This window comes from Megascapheus bottae, chromosome 16 (genome assembly GCF_031878675.1).
Source record: "Megascapheus bottae isolate mThoBot1 chromosome 16, mThoBot2.hap1, whole genome shotgun sequence".
NCBI classification, from domain to species: Eukaryota; Metazoa; Chordata; class Mammalia; order Rodentia; family Geomyidae; genus Megascapheus; species Megascapheus bottae.
Genome location: NC_143524.1, coordinates 8,904,460 through 8,924,817, shown reverse-complemented (window position 1 = coordinate 8,924,817; position 20,358 = coordinate 8,904,460). Strand labels below are relative to the sequence as shown.

The following is a 20,358-nucleotide window of genomic DNA, read 5'->3' as shown; positions in this document are numbered from 1 at the left end:
TATATCAGGTAACAAAGTGAGATACTGTAACAATATGAGATAACCAAGGGACAGCAAAAGAGATGAGAGATAACATAGTACCTTAAGAATAACAATCATTCATTATATGGCTTATGTTTCTATATCCTAGACCCAATCATCCAGAAACAAAGACATACTAAATCCACCAGCACAACAATGTTCATTGCAGCACTATTTACCATAGCAAAGATATGGAACCAACCTAGATGTCCCTCAGTTGATGAGTGGATCAACAAGATGTGGTATTTGTACAAAATGGAATTCTATGCTGCTGTCAGAAAGAATGACATTGTCCCATTTGTTAGGAAATGGAAAGACTTAGAAAAGATTATATTAAGTGAAGTAAGCCAGACTCAAAGGAACTTAGGCTCAATGGTTTCCCTCATTTGTCATAATCAGTAGAAACCTTGGGCTCTCCTAGCAGAGATTTGCAATAGTGCATTTCCACTTTTAAGGGATTATTTCACACTAAAATTATTTACTTATAGAAAATTACTCACTCATCGAAAAATTACTAACTCATAGAGAACAACATGCACCCAAATATTTGAGTTGCACTGTGGGAAAAGCACTAATGTTCTGTTATCATGTAGCATGCTGGCACCCACCCCAAACAACATGCAAAGGCTAGCTTACCACCCACACGAGGAAGAAGGACTTGGAGATTCATGCCACAATAATGACTTCTGAGGATTTTATGAAAGAGCACCAGTGATCATATCATCTTCTGAAATTTGTTGGGCCTCCCATTTGCTCAAGCTTCCTTACTTACCGAGTGGCCTCCACCACTGGAGTCATTTGCCCAGCCCTCCGTTTAGCTGGTTATTTTGGAGATGGGTCTCCAATATAATATCTGATCAGGCTGGCTGTAAACCATAGCACTCTAGATCTCAACCTCCTGAGTAGCTAGGATTGCAGGCACGAGCCATTGGAGCTTGGCAAAACTGCAATCCTAATGATGCTCTCTACTGCCTATAATGAACTATTTCCCTTGGAATTTCCATGAGATATGAATGGGTGCTGGAAGAGATCTCAGACGTTACCTTGCCCAGTCTCAGACAGTGTCTAGAAATCAGGAAGAGTCCTGGTGTTTCCTGGCCTAGGACTGAAGTGAGGTATGAGCACTTTAGCATCCACCCCACAGGTCTTCCCTCACTCCCACCAGATCTCACTGCATCCTGGCTGAGTGCATCCTCTTTCTTCTCACCTCTCTAGGAAGTTTAGCCACAGTGAGCAAGATGGTCGTGAGAAAGAATTTTTTCTACTTGTTCTATGGATATCCAGATAAGTCTGTGCTAGTGAAGCTGTGAGTGTCTAGTAGGTATTTTGTGTAAAAAAGAGACAGTAGATTTGGCACTAAGCAGACCTGTATTAGACTGAGTAGGGGCATATCACTTCATGTACATTTCCTTGTATTTAAATGATATTAAAAACATTATAGCTACCGAATGGGGCTGTGATGATGTTAAATGAGATCAGGTGTTTGGAACCCTTAGGTGATGTATGAAATCGATTAAGTTGCCTAGTAGATGTTTTTTTTCCTCTCTCTTTTCTTTGAATCTGCATGGGTAGCATATTAGCCATACAGATATACTTCCTAGTATTATATAAAATACTATATACAGACAGGGTTTCTACTGACTTTTAATCCCATCCAAATTTACATTATTCGATTCCTCAGCTTTTCTGAGATTAGTTATGAACAGCTTAGAATAAGTGGAATGCCCACTGAATTCAGATGGAACCCTTGATTCATGGGCTGAACTAGTTCCAAAATCCTTTAGTCTTTATCTGTAAAGCCACCACTGACTTTCCTAATGTCACCAACTACAAACCAGGATCATGTGAATTTAGAAGAGAGAGAAAAAGAGTTGCTCTTACCGTCAATGTTAGAATAGAGAGGGATACACTGAGAGGCTCTCCAAGGCCAGACTTCAAAAGTGATGATTGAGTGCTCCAGTCCATCAAGGAAGGAAGACAGTGATCTTAGAGAGACTCTCCAATGGCCTGAACCTTATGATCACCCCAACAGAACCCATAGAAAGAGTGAGTTTCTTTGCCACCTAAGCCCTGCCTCATCTTCTATTTCTCAGAAGAAGGTGATTTAGTCATTGCCAGTCTCCTTCCCTGTTACCAGACAATTAGACATTGTAAATTTCCCTCTGCTCCCGTCCTTGCATCACACAGACATTCTACAGTATGTGTGTCAACATAAAACTAGGTATAAATTCTTTAGCTGTATTTTTAGTGCCTGAAATAATTTCCTGAGAAATACAAAGTCTCAATCAAGGTCACTTAAGCCTTCTTAAATGATCTAAAAATGATGAGATTATGCCCAGCAGATTGTCATAGCTATGTTTGTTTCTAGTCTCAAGTTATTATCACCCTGGAGAATTAAGATAATATTTTATATGCTGCCTCTTTTCCATGGGGGACTATCATAGTGCCATATTATTAATAGTGTCTCAATTAATACAAAGTGAATAAGTGACCTTTTCCATGTCATATTTGTTTAATTATCTGTGAACAGAGATACTCCAGTGGGTTTTAGCAAATTAGCTTAATTCTTTTGAATTAAATGGACATATTCATTTAAAATATTTGTGTGGGTTGATGTAGAGACAAGAAAACAGAGTTCAAGATCAGTTTGGTTTATACAGTGAGAAACTAAAAAAAATGCACACTTAAATATCCCATTTAACTAAAGCCAACTCTTCTTCCTAGACTTAGAATGATAAGTATTGTTCGTGTGTGTGTGTGTGTGTGTGTGTGTGTGTGTGTGTGTGTGTGTGTGTGCATGTGCAAAGGAGGGAGAGTCACATCTGAAAAGCAAGCTGTGCTGAGACACCTAAAGTATCCAGTGGTTTCTGGAGTTATCTTCAGTGGCAACCAAAGAGGAAAGAGAGATTGGAGGTGATAGGGAGCTAACTATATTTTGTTGACTACCACGGTCTTCCTTTTGCTACACTCATGACATTTTATGGTACATGGAATTAATGCTAAGAAGGCTCAACTGGCATCTGATTTATAGTTTATATCACTTAATTTGCACAGGAACTCTGAAGAATGCTGTTCTTATTGTAAAAATAGTATTTAAAAGTTAAGAATGTATAGAATTTGAGTCATCGGTACAAGAATAGATGCAGCAAGTAGCCTACATAAAGTTTTCTTCATCTTAAATCAGGTTCATCTTAAATCAGGCTCATCCAATCTTGTTGCCCTCACTTCTTAGTGACAGTAAAATCTAGTGTGTATTATAAAGATAAACCCTCATATGGCTTAAAAGACCATACCATATGAGGCTTCTTCTTCCAAATTTCTCATCTACTTATTAATATTTTCTTCAGTGAGTTTTTCTTTCTTTCAATTCCCTTCTTCTCACCATCCTTCATCCTAGTACCACCTTTTGCTGTTCTGGGAATTCATCCCTTCTCTCTTTTTTTCTTTATCTAAATCCACTATAACATTCTCTTGGAAGATTTCCATGATCTTGATCTTGTTAAGGTCAATCAAACATTCTTTTGGTATGTTCCTCTTGAGATACCATATACATTTTCCTTTATTGGAACCATTGTAGCTGCTTTTCCAGCTTTTCAATTTGATTAATTTTTAATTGTCCTGGTGGTATACAAGCTCAGTGAAAACAATGGTCACATTCCTTTCCTTCACTTGTGTGAATGTTGTACGAATGATGAGAGGCTAGGCTTTCATGCCTAGTTTTTATCGACAGGGTGATGTTTGTTTCAGAGATGTGGTCCTGTTCACTGTTGGATATTTCCCAGCATCCTGGTTTCCATTCACGAGGTGACAGAAGAATGCTCAGCCTCTTCCCTCCATGGTGCTTATCAAGGATTTCACCAGTAGTATATACAAATGTATCACAAAAAACCAACCCTGGCAAATTCAAGGGAGAGCTCAAATTGTGTAATTCCTTAGAAAGCCAAAACCAAAGTCCAGCAAAATACAATATCTGCAAAAGGGGTAGGATAGGGAGAAGGGTAAAAGAGTAGATGAGTCAAGAGGGGAAGAGGGAAAAAATTCAGACAAGAATCTAATATATATCCTATGAAACTAAGAAGAGAGAGGCATGGGGTAGGTAGGGGAGGGATGGGTGAGAATCTTGAAAGGGGTGATTGATCAAGATATACTGTATTCATAATCTGCTTTGTTAAATGGCAACTTCTTTCTGAAGATAACACACACACACACACACACACACAGAGGCATATAAACAGATGTCGCCAAATGTTTCTCTGGAGTCAAAATAGAAGTCCAGCAAAAGAATGAATCTTTTACCTCCAGATAAAACTGAGAAGGCTGACATTTGAAGATACAATTGCGGCCAACAGGGCTGTATGCTTTCACACCTTTCCAGCCATCCATGACAAGATTGAGTTTCCTTTCTTGACATGGTTGTTTAGATATTTTAAAGGATGTTTAAATATTTAAGAGTGATTACCTTGAACAAGGCCACCATTTCCTCTGATCATTTTTTAAGGCAAAAACTCTCCGTCTGGAGTGATGAAGACTCATGGCTATGTGAAAATCTTGTTCAGGAGCAAGTTGTGTGGATCACAACTTGCTAGGAAGGAAGAACAGAGAGTAAATGGCTGTGTAGTTCAAGCCATGATATATGAAATGGAGAAGAAAGTGCTAAGGACAAGGCATTGACAACCGTGAAGATAAGTACATATGAATTTTATGGATTTATATGATATGTAAATATATAAGAAACTTTTACTTAGTTGACTACTTTCTCAATGTGGTCTGATACTTGGATAAGTATACAGAAATCATGCTGTTAAGCCTCCATGTGCTATTTTCTGACCTCAAGGAAGTGCCTACTGAATTTATTGTTGAATAGGAAATTGTATAGCATAATTGAAAATTATGCTATTACCAATCACCAGAGGGTCATTGGAAAAGAATGATGTTCCTACGTGTGTGAAAAATACAGCATGCTCAATGTCTCTGCATGCTGAATGTTAAAAACATTGTCCAGTGTACTGGTGTGTGTGTGTGTGTGTGTGTGTGTGTGTGTGTGTGTGTGTGTGCAGGGGTTGAACTCAGCGCTTTGTGTTCGTGCTTAGCTTTTTTCCATAAGACTGCACTCTATCATCTGAGCCATGCCTCCACGTTCAATATTTTATTCTCTAGGTTATATTAGTGAGAGATGATCTGAAAAGGTGTATATGTATATATATAGATGAATTGGTTAGGGCTACCATTAAAATACAACCAACTGGGTTACTTAAATAATAGAAATGTGTTTCATCACAACTCCAGAGGTCACAGTATGAGGTCAAAGTATTGGCAAGGTTGATTTTTCTTAGGTCTGTCTCCTTAGCAAAGAAATTACTGTATTGTTCTTTGGTTGTCCAGCACACTGTGTATGTCTATGTCTTAGTCATCCTGGAGTGAATGGTCTCATTACACTAATGATCTCATTGTAGCTTAGGATTTTTCTTCCCTTCCCCCCTCTCCCCCCTCCCTTCCTTTCTTCCTTCCTTCCTTTCCTGTTGTGGGACTTAAACTCAGGACCTGAGGACTGTCCCTTAGCTCAAGGCTAATACTCTGGCCACAGTGCCATTTCTGGTTTTCTGGTGATTAATTGGAGATAAGAATCTTGTGGACTTTCCTGATGGAGTGGCTTTGAACCTCAATCATCAGATCTCAGCCTACTGAGTAGCTAGAATTGCAAGTGTGAGCCACCAGTACCCAGCTTTTCTTATTCTTTTCTTCTTTTTTGCCTTCCTTCCCTCCCTCCCTCCCTTCCTTCCTTCCTTCCTTCCTTCCTTCCTTCCTTCCTTCCTTCCTTCCTTCCTTTCTTTCTTCCTTCCTTCCTTCCTTTTGTTCTGGTCTGAGGGTTGGAACTCAGCACCTGGGCATTGTTTCTGAGACTTTTTGCTCAGGGCTAGCTTTCTACCACTTGAGGAATCACAACTCCACTTTCTTACTGTAGCTTAAATACCTCCCCAATAATGATCTCCAAACATAGTTACATTCTGAAATACTGAGGGGTTGGGTTTCCATATATACATATAATGTAGCTCCTAACAGTTTATATGCATTAAAATGGAATAAAATGTTATACCAGGGAGACTCCACTTCAGCTCTTCATCATCAAATTGCACATCTATCCCCAAGTATTTCTATCTTCCATGTTACATACTCACAGAGATATATAATTTACTCATTCACTCATACATACATGCACATGCAAAATACTAGAGTATAGTAAAATAGAATGTGCTGAAACTTTGCGATGGCCTTGTTCTGGTTATGTATTCTGATTCTCACTGTTGCCACTTCTAGGTGCATGTGTCTGTTGCTCGAGCTGGTGCTCTCAGTCTTGTAAGTATTCATGTTTCTAGCCATAGATTTCAAGGGGAGAAACCTACACAAGTGGATGAAGCAGGCTGAGACATGCAATCTACCAACCATGTCTTTCTTGTCTCCCAAATTGTATAAATCAACTACTCAGAATTACCATAGCAATGGGTTAAACCTTTTAAGTAATAAACCATTTGTTGCTATTTCCACTTGCTTATTTACCAGGGAATGCATTTAATTAATCCCAGAGGGGATTTGGGTGGGAAAAATAAAGGAGCCTACTGAGGTACTTTTCTTTAAGAAAGTTGGTATTTTAAAAGATCTAACTTAAAAAAATGAATAAGTTGAGAAATGTGAGTGGAGTGCACAATTATCAATGCAGACAGCCTCCTGCAGGAGTTCCTATAAATCCCATCATCTCAGGAATTTTAAAAAACAAAAAGAATTTCATAGAGAGAGGCTGTGCAGAGGGTCACTGGGGATGCAGCATAAGCAGATGGATTATCAACAGCATTCCAAGAAGATCAGTGAAAAGAAAGATTAATAAACTTTGGTATCTTAATGTGGGTCAATGTGAAAAGAAGTTCTGGTTCACCAATGTTTGATGTGTAAACTTTGATTCTGCCTTGGCAGGGGTTTGAATAGGATAATACTGAGTAGAATTGCCACTGTTTTCCCAAATGCTGCCAGGGATTCTGATACTGGAAGTTAGGTGATAGCCTTCCAGACATTTAATTTTTTAGGATTCAGGTGTTTGTTCACCTTATTATTTTGTATTGGGTTACCTCATGGTGCTTTCTCATGGCTGAAATCCGTAGGCATCAGAAATTCAAGGAATTCGAGGCAGCTACTATAAAGAATTCTTCCTGATACTGCCTGAACACATCTATGTATTCCATGACCTCATGGCAAAGGAAAATTAATACATAATATAAAGTAAATTAGTAATAAAACAGTTACATTGCTGAAATGAACCCTGTACATATCTACATAAATGATGCTTATTAAGTTGGCTTTACAAAAACATTTTTGTTGATATTTTTGGGTCCTCTCTAAGGCCCAAACTCTTAGCTCTTCTCAATCCTCTCTGTATAAAGATTTATAGCTGTGTTTATGTCAGTTCTATCATTGCTTATGAAGACCACTCATATCTATATCTAAATGTATTTTCATGTGCATGGAGGGAGTTTGTATATGTGCGTGTGCCTATGAGTGCATGGACATGGCTGGGGAAGTTATATATCAGCTAATTTTGTTTAATAGAAATGTCTAACTAGAAAGTATTGAATTCACACCTTATGTATGTGGAGTAGTTACTTCTTGTTTATTGCAAACAAGATGTTTCAGATCAAACAGGTTTCATCACAGGGAGGCAAAGCTGGTTCAACATATTTTCAATACATCAACAGGAGCAGGAACAAAAATCACATGATTGTCTCAATAGATGCAGAAAAGGCATTTGACAAGATCCAACATCCCTCTATGTTAGAAGCTCTGGAGAAACTAGGAATCCATGGAACTTTCCTCAATATAATAAAGGCTGTGTATGACAAACCCACAGCTAGTATTATCTTCATGGCAAAAAGCTAAAACCATTCCCTCTAAAATCAGGAATGAGACAAGGATGTCCACTCTCTCCACTCCTCTTTAACATAGTATTAGAATTCCTAGCCAGTGCAATAAGGCAAGAAGCAAGCATAAAGGGGATCCAAATAGGGAAAGAGGAAGTAAAACTATCCCTCTTTGCAGATGACATGATCCTGTATTTAAAGAATCCTATAGACTACTCCCAAGCTCCTTGAGCTGATTCAAAATTTTGGAAGGGTAGCAGGGTATAAAATTAACCCTCAAAAATCAACTGCCTTCCTCTACACCAACAGTGAGAGAAATGAGGCAACAATCAGGAAAGCAACTCCTTTTGCAATAGCTTCAAAGAAAATAAAGTACCTAGGAATTACCTTAACTAAGAATGTAAAGGACCTTTTTGTTGAAAACGTCAAAACCCTGAAAAAGGAAATTAAAGCAGAACTGAGGAAATGGAAAAACCTCCCATGCTCCTGGATTGGAAGAATCAATATCGTGAAAATGACAATCTCGCCAAGGGCTATCTACAAATTCAACGCAATACCCATCAATATCCCAATGTCATTCTTAAAAGAAATAGAAGAGGCAATTCAAAATTTCATATGGAATAATAAAAGACCCCAGATAGCAAAAAACACTTCTTAGCAGAAAGAACAGCACAGGAGGAATTTCAATATCAAACTTTAGACTCTATTACAGAGCTATACTAATCAAAACAGCTTGGTACTGGCACAACAACAGGCCTGAAGACCAATGGAACAGAACTGAAGACACAGACCTGTGGCCACCTAATCTTTGATAAGGGAGCCAAATAAATAGAATGGAAGAAAGACAGCCTCTTCAACAAGTGGTGCTGGCAGAACTGGTTAAGCACCTGCAGAAAACTAAAGTTGGAACCTTCTTTGTCACCCTGCACTAGAATTAACTCCAAATGGATCAAAGACCTGGAGGTAAAAGCCAACACTATGAAAACTTTACAAGAAGGAATAGGAAATACACTAGGTCTCCTTGGAACAGGTTGAAACTTTCTTAATAAGGACCAAGAATCACAACAAATCAGAGAAAGGATGGATGAGTGGGATTGCATTAAACTGCAGAGCTTTTGTATGGCAAAGGACATAGCTAGTAAACTAATTAGGAAGCCTACAGAGTGGGAGAAGATCTTTACCAAACATACAACAGACAAAGGCCTCATATCTAAAATATATCAACAACTAAGAAAAATTGCATCACTCCAAAACTAATCCCCATCCCATTAAAAGATGGGCCAAAGACTTAAAGAGAGTCTTCTCTGAACAAGAAATAAGAATGGACTACAGACACACGAAATACTCGACATCTCTGGCCATAAAAGAAATGCAAATCAAACAATTAAGATTCCACCTCACTCCAGTTAGAATGGCCAGGATCAAGAGATATAATAAAAACAGATCTGGTGGGGATGTGGCCAGGAGGGATCACTACTACACTGTTGGTGGGAGTGCAAACTCGTTCAACTACTGTGGAAAGCAGTATGGCAGTGCCTCAAAAGACTAAACATAGAGCTACCCTATGACCCAGCAATTCCACTACTTGGCATTTACCCAATCATCCAGAAACAAGGACATACTAAATCCACCAGCACAACAATGTTCATTGCAGCATTATTCACCATAGCAAAGATATGGAACCAACCCAGATGCCCCTCAGTTGATGAGTGGATCAACAAGATGTGGTATTTGTACACAATGGAATTCTATGCTGCTGTCAGAAAGAATGACATTGCCCCATTTGTTAGGAAATGGAAAGAATTAGAAAAAATCATATTAAGTGAAGTAAGCCAGACTCAAAGGAACTTAGGCTCAATGGTTTCCCTCATTCGTCATAATCAGTAGAAACCTTGGGCTCTACTAGCAGAGATTTGCAATAGAGCAAAACCTTGATGCAAAAGGCCATATAGTAGGACGCTAAATGAAAGGATCTCTAGGATATAGAAACATAAACCATATAATGAATGATTGGTGTTCTTAAGGTACTATGTTATTTCTCATCTCTTTTGCTGTCCCTTGATTATCTCATATTGTTTCAATATCTCACTTTGTTACCTGATATATTGGATATATTTGTATTTGGTTATTTAAAATTGGATAGGGAACGGGGGAAAACAAGATGAGGGGTGGGGTTGAGGGGGAGGGAAATGGGGACCTAGACATGTGAAAGGGTATCAATGTATGGGAATCAATGCATCATTTCTCTGGCAAATATCATGTAACCCTTCTATTAATTACAATAAAATATATGAAAAAAAGAATGAATTCGGTCACCTGGGAGGTGTTCTCCATCACGGCCCCCTGGGACTCACCAGGCCAGGCTCCTTGTGCACTGCCATGAGCTGAGGGGCGGCCAAGGTCTCTTGCTCTGTGTCAGCTTCCTGTGCGGGGCAGGGTCTGTGGAAGGAGCTGGCCTGGGTGCTGTGGGTGGCAGAGATTGAGTGAGGGCATGCACCTGGGCCCTGGAGCGTCTTTGCTGCCCACAGCTGTCACAGGCCAAGCGTCGTGTGACTCTGGGGCTCATTTGGGTTTGCTTGGTGTGTGGTGATCCATGAAATCATCCAACATTCCTTCCCAGTCTTTGCCATATCATACAAGCACCCGGGTCTAACTCACGCACAGAGAGCTAACGAGCAGAAAGCACCGTGGGGAACCTGTGCTCACACTTTTGTACACGATGGTGACAGATCTGTGGCAGATCTTCACCTTTCTAGCTGAAGGTGTTTAACAATTCCAGCTCTAGGGACACTCGGGATTCAGTCTCTAACTAGATGCTGTTGTCAGAAACTTCATGACACATAGGCAACATTCTTCTTAATAACCTGCATGTGTTCAGTGCCTTAAACATAAAGAAAGCTTTTTCCAAATAGTTGAATCAAACACTTAGCTCTTTCCTCTTCTTGTTGCAAAGTTTATTTTGCAGAGGGGCTGTGTTCTGTTTCTTACTAGCATCCAGGTCTGGGTTTTGGTAGAGACAATAGGAGAATCAGAAAATATTATTTTATTAAGTCCTGGGCTAGAGACTATGCCTTCAACTCAGCTGAATGAGCAATATGGGCGCACTTATCTCCAATGTGGCTCAGGTTACAGGTGAATCTGTAATTGTGAAAAATATTCCTTTCCTCTGGACTAAAACTGTTCATATCCAAGGATTGAGATGGCATAGTATTTGCCTTAAAGATAGCTAAGGAGAATTGATTCGAGAATTCACTGTATTTGGACTACAAAATTACAAAATGTAAGGGATAGGGTGAGTCCAAGGAGGATGTGATTGTTGAAAAAGATGACATGGATCAAGATGCCTTGGATTGCACTGCATTGTTAAATGACATACCCATTGTATAAAAATAATAAACACATAAATGAGAACCTGGGAAAGACTAGAGAAAATGTATTACAATTCCCCAAATTAATTTTTGAATATCTGTATGACATAAAATGTAGATCAGATGACACCAACATCATTTAATAGAAACAATCATTTCCATGGATGGAATTCTCAGGAATAAAGAAATCATTTCCAAAATAGAAAATCTTTCTTCCTCTTCCTTACAAGTTTTCCCCACCCTTATGTGATAATGATTGAAAAACTTTTGTGAATGTGTTCAAATAATGAAATCAAGCATTTGAAATCATTACTTTTTAGGCTGTCTCATAGTGTGACTTTGATATGCCCAAGTAGATGTAGTAAGTACTATAATTCCTGATATTCAAAAAGGGAGTTACAATCCTTTATTTTATATTTAGAATATATAAGAAAAATAAGAAATTGGGGTTCAATTAGTGTGTGTGTGTGTGTGTTGGCTCCAGAGTTTGAATTCAGGCTGAATCCCTAAGCCTTTGTGGAATTAGTATCCATAGCATTGTACCACTTGAGCCACAGTTCCCTTCTGCTTTTTTGATAGTTAATTGGAAATATGTCTCATGGATTTTTATGCCAGGGCTGGCTTCCAAAGGTGAGGCTTAGATCCCAGCCTCTTGAGTACCTAGGATTACAGGTACAAGCCACCAGCTTTGGACCCATTATATCAGGTATCTGATGGTAAGAAATGTGGATTTCTGGGGATGGTAGAGCAGTACACAGTGTGGAAAAACCTGTGTACCAAGAGTACGAAGATGAATCATTTAATGTGTCTTGCTGTAGCTGTGTGTAGCCTTCTTGGTTTTTTCCATTGTTTTTGTTCTCAAATGTAAAATATGGTAGTATTTGCCCATTTTTTAAATACTTACTATTGACCAGGAGCAGCCAAGCACAGGTGTGAAGGAGGAGGCGAGGAAACCCATCCTGTCCACACCACTGGCTGGAGGTCCACACCCTGGAAAGCCTCCTGCTGGAGAAGGGCTTTTCCCTCCTGAGGAGTTGCATGTTCTGGACAGAGTCTGGGCCTAGGCCTTGTAAATATCAAGGCAGAGATGGCAGTCTTTGAACACATGTCCCAGGGGGAGCCGTGCTGTGTGAGAGGCTCTCCCTGAGGTGCTTTCTGCCACAGTGACTCCTCCATCCTGACCTTGACAGAGAGACAAGGTCAAAGTCCTTGGAGACAGCCATGTCTGCATTTTGGCTGAGGGTGGTTATGAGGACATGGGGGAATAGAAGGTTAGGGGAAAGAGCCTCTCAGCATCGAGTATGCTGTCTATGTAGGAGAGGAAACAAAAAAAATCTTTTCTGAAATATCTCACTTAGGTTGTATTAGATCCTTACACAAGCTTTTTAATATGTACTATTTTTTTCTTCAATGGTCCAGAGGTCTCCAGTACATTTTTCTTAGTTTTTCTTCAGTCTTGTAAACAAAATAACCATTTGTCTTTTCATTATGGAAGACAGTTTCAAAATATTTCCCTCTCTCATATGGTCAATATTTTATCAACATGTTATATATTTTAGATAGAATAATGAGATGCTTTGATATATGTTTATATTAAGTATTGACAATTGTGGAAATCAGTACACCTCTCATTTTAAGCATTTATCATTTTCTTGTTGTAATATTGTTCAAATTATCCTCTACCAGGTATTTAAGATATACAAAATATTATTTTACCTATACTCATTTACTATGCAAAAATGTCATGGAATTATTTTTCTGAATAAATATTTATTAAATAATAGTTGATTGACATTTCAGTTTAATTGTATGAATATGTCAAATATTTCAACTACTGTTTAGTTTAGTGGGATTCAAGACACACTGCTAACTTTCTGCTCAGTTAAAACTTAAACATATTCTCACTTTCTTTTCTTTTTTTCTTTTTGGCCAGTCTGGGGCTTGAACTCAGGACCTGAGCACTGTCCTTGGATTTTCTCAAGGCTAGCACTCTACCACTTGAGCCACAGCACCACTTCCAACTTTTTCTGTGTATGTGGTACCAAGGAATGGAACCCAGGTCTTCATCCATGCTAGGCTGGCACTCTAGGCAACACTCACTTTATAGGATAAAAAAATTTCCTGGAAAAATCCCAGAAATATATATATATAATTCTAAAACATAATTTAAATTATTATAATATAATTTAATAATTATTACTATATGGTTTATAAATTTCCATGTAGAATGTAAACATGACAAGCTTATTTTTACAAGCTCATTTCCTCAAGAGGAAATGTGAGGTAAATTCAATAAGCTTTTTTGTTCATGTTGATACTGGGATTTGAACTCAGGGCTTAGCTTTTTGCTCAAAGCTAGTTTTGAGCCACAGATCTACTAGTTAGCAGTGGATACTAATTCTCATTAGGAATAAAAAGCTTCTATTGCTTTGAATCTAGAAATAAGACAGATGAAAGGATCTCTAGAATATGGAAATAAGAGTTTTATCTTGATGATTGTTGTTCTTAACGTACTATGTTATTTCTCTTCTCTTTTTCTGCCCTTTGGTTAATATCATATTGTTACTGTAACTGACTTTGTTACCTGGTTGTTGTATATATGTTTATTTGTGTATTTGAAATAGGAAAGGGAAGGGGGAAAATAAGATGATTGGGAGGTGGTGGGGGGGAGGGAAATGGGGACAAAACCAGGAGAAGGGATATCAATGTGTGGGAAGTAATGTACCTACTATATGGTGAATGTAACTGTAACCCCTCTATACATTATCCTGACAATAAAAAAATAAAATAAAAATAAAAAATAATGAACAGACATGTTACATTTGATTTGAACACTGAGCAATGATATGTGCAAGGAATTCATGGTCATAGATTAATGGACACAATTTTCATATATTTCTTTATGAGTTAGAGATAATGTAACTTTTAAAAAGCAGCAGCCATTTTGATCCCTACAGGCAAGGCTAATTGCTTCTTTTCTAGGAAATCAGGATGCAGAGCTTTAGACATTCTCACTGGGGAAATCTCCAGAGCTCTCCAAGACACCATAAGAAGGTCATGAATTTACTTCTAACATGTCAGTATAACTCAAGAATGTAGCAGCTTTGAACAGACTGCCGTGCACGTCATAATGAGATCCTGTATTATCTGAATTATAAAACCTGCTGAATTAAGGGTTTGCCATGAAACTTCAACCAGGGTAAGGGAAAAATATTCCAATAAAAGCATCACATTGCTTCACTTTAAACTTATAACCTTCTCATGATATACTTGTAGATTATTCTTATTTATCAGCAACAATCACAATCTGTGGTTTTCTGGGAGAAATAATCTTATAATTGCTTTTTCTTATTGATGACAATAAGACAATTATATCCATTTCCAGCCTTATTGAAGTTGGAACTTTTTGAGCACTACATGAGAGGGCTCTCCTCTAACAGGACTTATATAGCAAAAGCCTGATGGATTTTATGATTTCAGATCTACTATGATAAATTGAGTGTATTTTCTCAGCAAACTGGTAAACGTATATTTCAAGAACATTTAAGGAAGAAATGTAATTCATGGTAAAGAAGTGGGCAACATGTAACTATTTCAATATTTTAGAAAATGTAATGAATGTTTTTTATTTCTTCATCTACATTTTAACTTATTTTTTATTATTTTAAATGGTTGGACAAAGAAGAAGTTGCCATTTTACAAAGCAATTTATGGTTGCAATGTTTTGATCAGTGTCACAACTTTTACCATTCTCAGTCACCTCTCCCATTCCATTCTTTCCCTTCCATTCTTAATTTTCTAGTATATTCATTGAATTATTGATTGCATTGTCCATTCCTTCTCCTCTTCATTCTTCTACCCTTCTCCCTTTGGCCCTACACACTCTTTCTTGCAAGTATCCAAGTATTTTATTAGGCTTTGAGTTATCTTTCTAAGGAGTTACAATATTTGAGAACTTGCTTGAATCTACTACAATCAGTTAATAGATTTGTACCCATGTACATATCATCCAACCTGTTTTTTTTTATAGGTTTATTGAGCAATGGTATCTTCCCATACAAAGGAAGCCAGGCAACCTTTATCTTTCTGGATCTGACTTACTTCATTTAATATAATTTTCCAAGTCTTTCAAATCTTTTCAAATGGTACAATATTATTTTTTCTAATGGATGAATGAAATTCTCTTGTGTAATTATACCACACTGAGAGACATGTGATTTAGGAAATTTTCATATAATGGACAACTGAATCTGACGAATAAATCCCCCAAACCCATTATACAGACTTTTATGATCTATAATAAATCTTGCTGTTTACTCAAACCATGAACATATGTTGAACAGATTAATGGATTATGCTCTGAATAGTGATTGTATTCATTATGTCTTATTACACTCTTAATAAATATACACAAACAAAAGCCCAGAAAAAGGAAATGACTCTTTTTCAAACTGAAGAATGACCTTAAATAATCATTTCCTGCTTATTCTTGGAAGCTGGCTTTAACTCTTGAATCTTAAGTCTCTCATACTCCCTGAAAAATTTTATTTATAGCAGTACCCAGATTTTTTTGGCTGGTCCTGGGCTTGGGCTCAGAGCTTGAGCATTGTCATTGGGCTTTCTCAGGGCTAGAGCTCTACCACTTGAGTCACAGCACCACTTCTGGCTTTTTTCTATGTAGGTGGTACCGAGGAATCAAATTCGGGTCTTCATGCATGCTGGGTAAGCACTTTAACCATTAGGCCAAACTCCTGGTCCCATCACCTAGATTCTTGAATCTTTAGTTTCCTTCTTGATGAAGTAGGAATAAGTCTCTACATTTTGCATGCACATGTGTGCACATGTGTGCTCTCTCTCTCTCTCTCTCTCTCTCTCTCTCTCTCTCTCTCTCTCTCTCACACACACACACACACACACACACACACACACACACACACACCCCTTTCTATTGACCATACACATTCTAAAATTGACCACTTTTGTTAAAGTTGGCCAGTGTACTATTATCGAGACACAGGCTCATGAGTGAAGTTTCAAAATACTTAGGGACACTAGAGTAGGCAGACATAGTTAGAGTAGGGCAGATATCCTTCCAAAGCTTTCAGGTAAAACATAAATTATAAATACACTTACTGTGGAGAAAGAAATTCAAATATATGTTTGTGTGCTAAAGACAGCATTTAAAATGGGTAAAATCATGCTAAATGAAGTATGTTGGGCCCAGAGAGAGAAAGATGTACTTTTCTCTCATATGTGCAACCTGACAGTAAGGTAAAACTTGTAAATAAACACTTTGGGGCTGTATCTAAGAATACATAAATGTATGAACTGAAATGTGGTAGCTCCCAGGGAAAATTTATATGTTGCAATGCCTTAGAAAGGGTAATTCACAGTTTTAAAAACAAACACCAGGAAAATGGTAGCTGGAATGATGAGTGGGATCAAGGGGAGAGGTGTAGACAAATGAAGAGAGATAGGGGGGAGAATGCAGTGATCAAATTCAATTCACATCCCAGAAAAAGAAGAAAACAGGGTTGGAGTGGAGTTGGGAGGGGTAGGGAAGGAGGAGGAAAGAGATGACATTGATCAAGATGCATTGTATTTATAAAATACTTCATTGAATGGCAACTCCTTTGCACAACTGCTTAAAGATTATTTTAGTGGTGAGTAATTTTAAGCCTTGGCTTTTGTGATTTAGATAGGATATAATGTTAGTGCGAGACTTATGGGCAGTGGACTGTTTTACACAGATTCCAGTTGAGATTTTAGAGAAGACACTTTTACAAAATGGTGCACATGGAATTGCAGGGGACCCAGCATACCTCTGGAGTCGCATAAACTGAAAATGGAGCAGCACAGACGGTCTCGGTACCTGCAGTGCAGCTCACAGGGGACTCACGGGGAGATGAAGACTTCAAAGTCACTGCAACTCATGGGCTGCAGTGAGCATGAGCTGGAGCCACACCAGCCTTCGAGGATTGCCTGCCTGCCCTCTCAATCGCGTGGTAGCTGCCACCATCAGCTGTGCTTGGCACATGGTGTTTTACCTTGTCTGTGTGTCCTGTGTATTTAGCACAGTGAGACATGAGAGTAAGTTCCCCTACAGTCTTCATTTTGCAGCCTGGTGTATGATGTACCTCGATAGCTGTTTAGGACCAGTGGTGAAATAGGAAGCAAATGTTGGTGTTGTTACTCACCTCATCTAGAAACCTAAGCTCTGTGTGAGCTACCTCTGATTATGTGCCACCATTTAACATTGCTTCTGCAGGTGGAACTTACACCCTAAATGCCTGTGACCCCACCTTATCCACCATACACAAAGTTGTATCTTGTGATTCCAGATAAAAGGTTTATGATTTACCTACAGCGTGGACATCAGCATGAGAATGTATGGAAGAGGCCAATATGCAATTCAGAACTTGTTTATTCCTACCTAAGTCTTTTGTGTGTGTGTGTGTGTGTGTGTGTGTGTGTGTGTGTGTGTGTGTGTGTGTGTGGTGGGGGGTCATGGGGCTTGAACTCTGGGACTGGGTGCTGTCCTTGAGCTCTTCAGTTCAAGGCTACCATCCTACCCTTGAGCCAAGCCCCACTTCCCATTTTCTAGAGGTTAACTGGAGATGAGAATCTCAGGTCCTTTTGTGCCGGGGCTGGCTTTGAACCTTGATCTTCAGATCTCAGCCTCCTGAGTAGCCAGGATTACAAGCATGAGCCACCATGCCCGGCTTTCTTACCTAAGTCTTTACACTTGCAAGAAGGTCCTTTCAATGTTTGCAGTTTTTGTTTGATAGTTTGTTTTAGCTCTGATAAAATACATATATTGAACAGTTCACCATGACCCTGGGAAAACTGAGATTGAACCAAAGCAGGGAAGAAATGTTGGTAAACTGAGTCCAATTGAGTTTCTCTTAAATTTGCTTTAGGCATTAGGCTTAGACACCACTTAGCATGAGTGCAGGTTCATGACATAATTACATTGTTGAAATGTTGGTTAATTGTTCTTTTCTCTTGCGCCTTTTAATTTATGTAAAGGTAACAACTCCTAATCTTGAGAGGAAACAATGAATATACATTCAAAATCTCCACAGCGGCTCATACCATGTGTGCAAATGGTTTTGTCATCTTTTCCTGAGCTCAGGAGAAATGAATTGGAAGACAGATGTAACTATACAAGTTGATTTCATGAGGAAATTAAATTTTCTATGTCTTACTTGACAAATGTGCATTTTTTTAATTGGGTAGATGACCCATTCAGATTCAACAGTTTGTAACCCTGTGGATAATCAAGTCAACAGATTTGTTTTCCAAGTCCCTGGTTTCTCAGGGAATTTCAAACCATGAAATGCTAGCACATCACATTGTATGCTTACTTTCCAAAAATGAGTTCTAGTTATTTCTCATCCTGTTTCTTCTCTCTCTCCCCGCTCCCCCATGAACGTGGAACACATAGTGCTTCCCAGGTCACAAGGATGGAGAACCGCACAGCTGTCACACAGTTCGTCCTCCTGGGACTGACCAGCGACCCAGCCCTGCAGATCCCGCTCTTTGTCACCTTCCTCTTCATCTACATCGTCACCCTGGCTGGGAACCTGGGGATGGTCCTGCTGATTCTCCTGGACTCTCGTCTCCACACCCCCATGTACATTTTTCTTGGTAATCTCTCTCTGGTGGATTTTTGTTACTCTTCAGCTGTCACTCCTAAAGTCATGGCGGGGTTACTCAGAGGAGACAAAATCATGACCTTCAATCTTTGTGCCACACAGATGTTTTTCTTCACAGCTTTTGCTACTGTGGAAAACTTCCTCTTGGCCTCCATGGCCTTTGATCGCTATGCAGCAGTGTGTAAGCCCCTCCATTACACCACCACCATGACAGCCAGTGTGTGTGCATGTCTGGTCCTAAGCTGCTATGTTGGTGGTTTCCTGAGTGCTGCAGTTTACACTGGAAACACTTTTGTTCTGTCCTACTGTCAATCCAATGTGGTCCATCATTTTTTCTGTGATATTCCAGCAGTCATGTTTGTATCCTGCTCAGATAGACACATCAATGATTTGGTTCTTCTTTATGTGGCTAGTTTCAATATCTTTTTTGCACTGGTAATAATTTTAATATCCTATATAATTATTTTTACTACTATTCTAAAGATACACGCGGGTGCAGGACACCGGAAAGCTGTATCCACCTGCGCCTCCTACTTCACTGCCGTATCCATCTTCTACGGGACTATTATCTTCATGTACCTACAGCCCAGCTCCAGGCACTCCATGGACACTGACAAAATCTCATCTGTGTTTTACACTATGATTATCCCCATGCTGAACCCTGTGGTGTACAGCCTGAGGAACAAGGAGGTCAAATGTGCATTCGAAAAGACATTTTCCAAAGTAAAATGCTTTGGATGATATGTTTTATTTTAGGAGGATGCACCATGTCTTACTTACTAATTCCTAGTTCCTTTTGAACCAAGTCGTATCTGAACACTCAGTGAATTCAGGTGATGAAGTTATATATTCACCTCTAGAATAGTTCCTAGTTTGGAAATGAAGTTAACTTTCTGGTCAGAAAAATCAATACCCGAGGAAAAGTAAGTATAAACGTTGACTCTACATTCAAAAAACCTTATGAACTGTATCAGCACATTCAGTCCATTGCATATGCCAATAATTTCTAGTGGTTTCCCTTAGTCTTTTCTATAGTAATTTCAAGTTTCAAGTCTTATTTGAAGATCACTGATACATTTTGAATTTGTATTAGTACAGGACAAGATAGAAGGGTTTAGTTTATTCTGTGCATGGAATCCCCTCATTCGCAGTACCATTTGTGGAAGAGACGATCTTTTCTCCAGCTTGATGAGATAGAGAAATACTCCTTCGCTCAGTTCTCTTTTTCTCTCAGTTCTCCTCCTCCTCCTCCTCCTCTTCCTCCTCCTCCTCCTCTTCCTCCTCCTCTTCCTTCACTCCTTCTTCTGGCTTGAACTCAGGGCCTGGGTAGCCTGGGCATTGATTGTCCATGAGCTTTTGCAAGGCTAGCACTCTACCACTAGAGCCACAGCACCTTTCTGGCTTTTT

The 20,358-nt window shown here is 38.9% G+C and overlaps 1 protein-coding gene across 1 annotated transcript; it reads left to right on the top strand.

Moving 5' to 3' along the window:
* Positions 1-18,744: 18,744 nt before the first annotated feature.
* Positions 18,745-19,692, top strand: LOC150052604 (olfactory receptor 5B2-like). The gene has a single exon (XM_090349168.1). It carries the CDS (start codon positions 18,760-18,762, stop codon positions 19,690-19,692), a length of 933 nt encoding a protein of 310 aa, XP_090205294.1. The 5' UTR covers positions 18,745-18,759.
* The last annotated feature ends 666 nt before the right edge of the window (positions 19,693-20,358 follow it).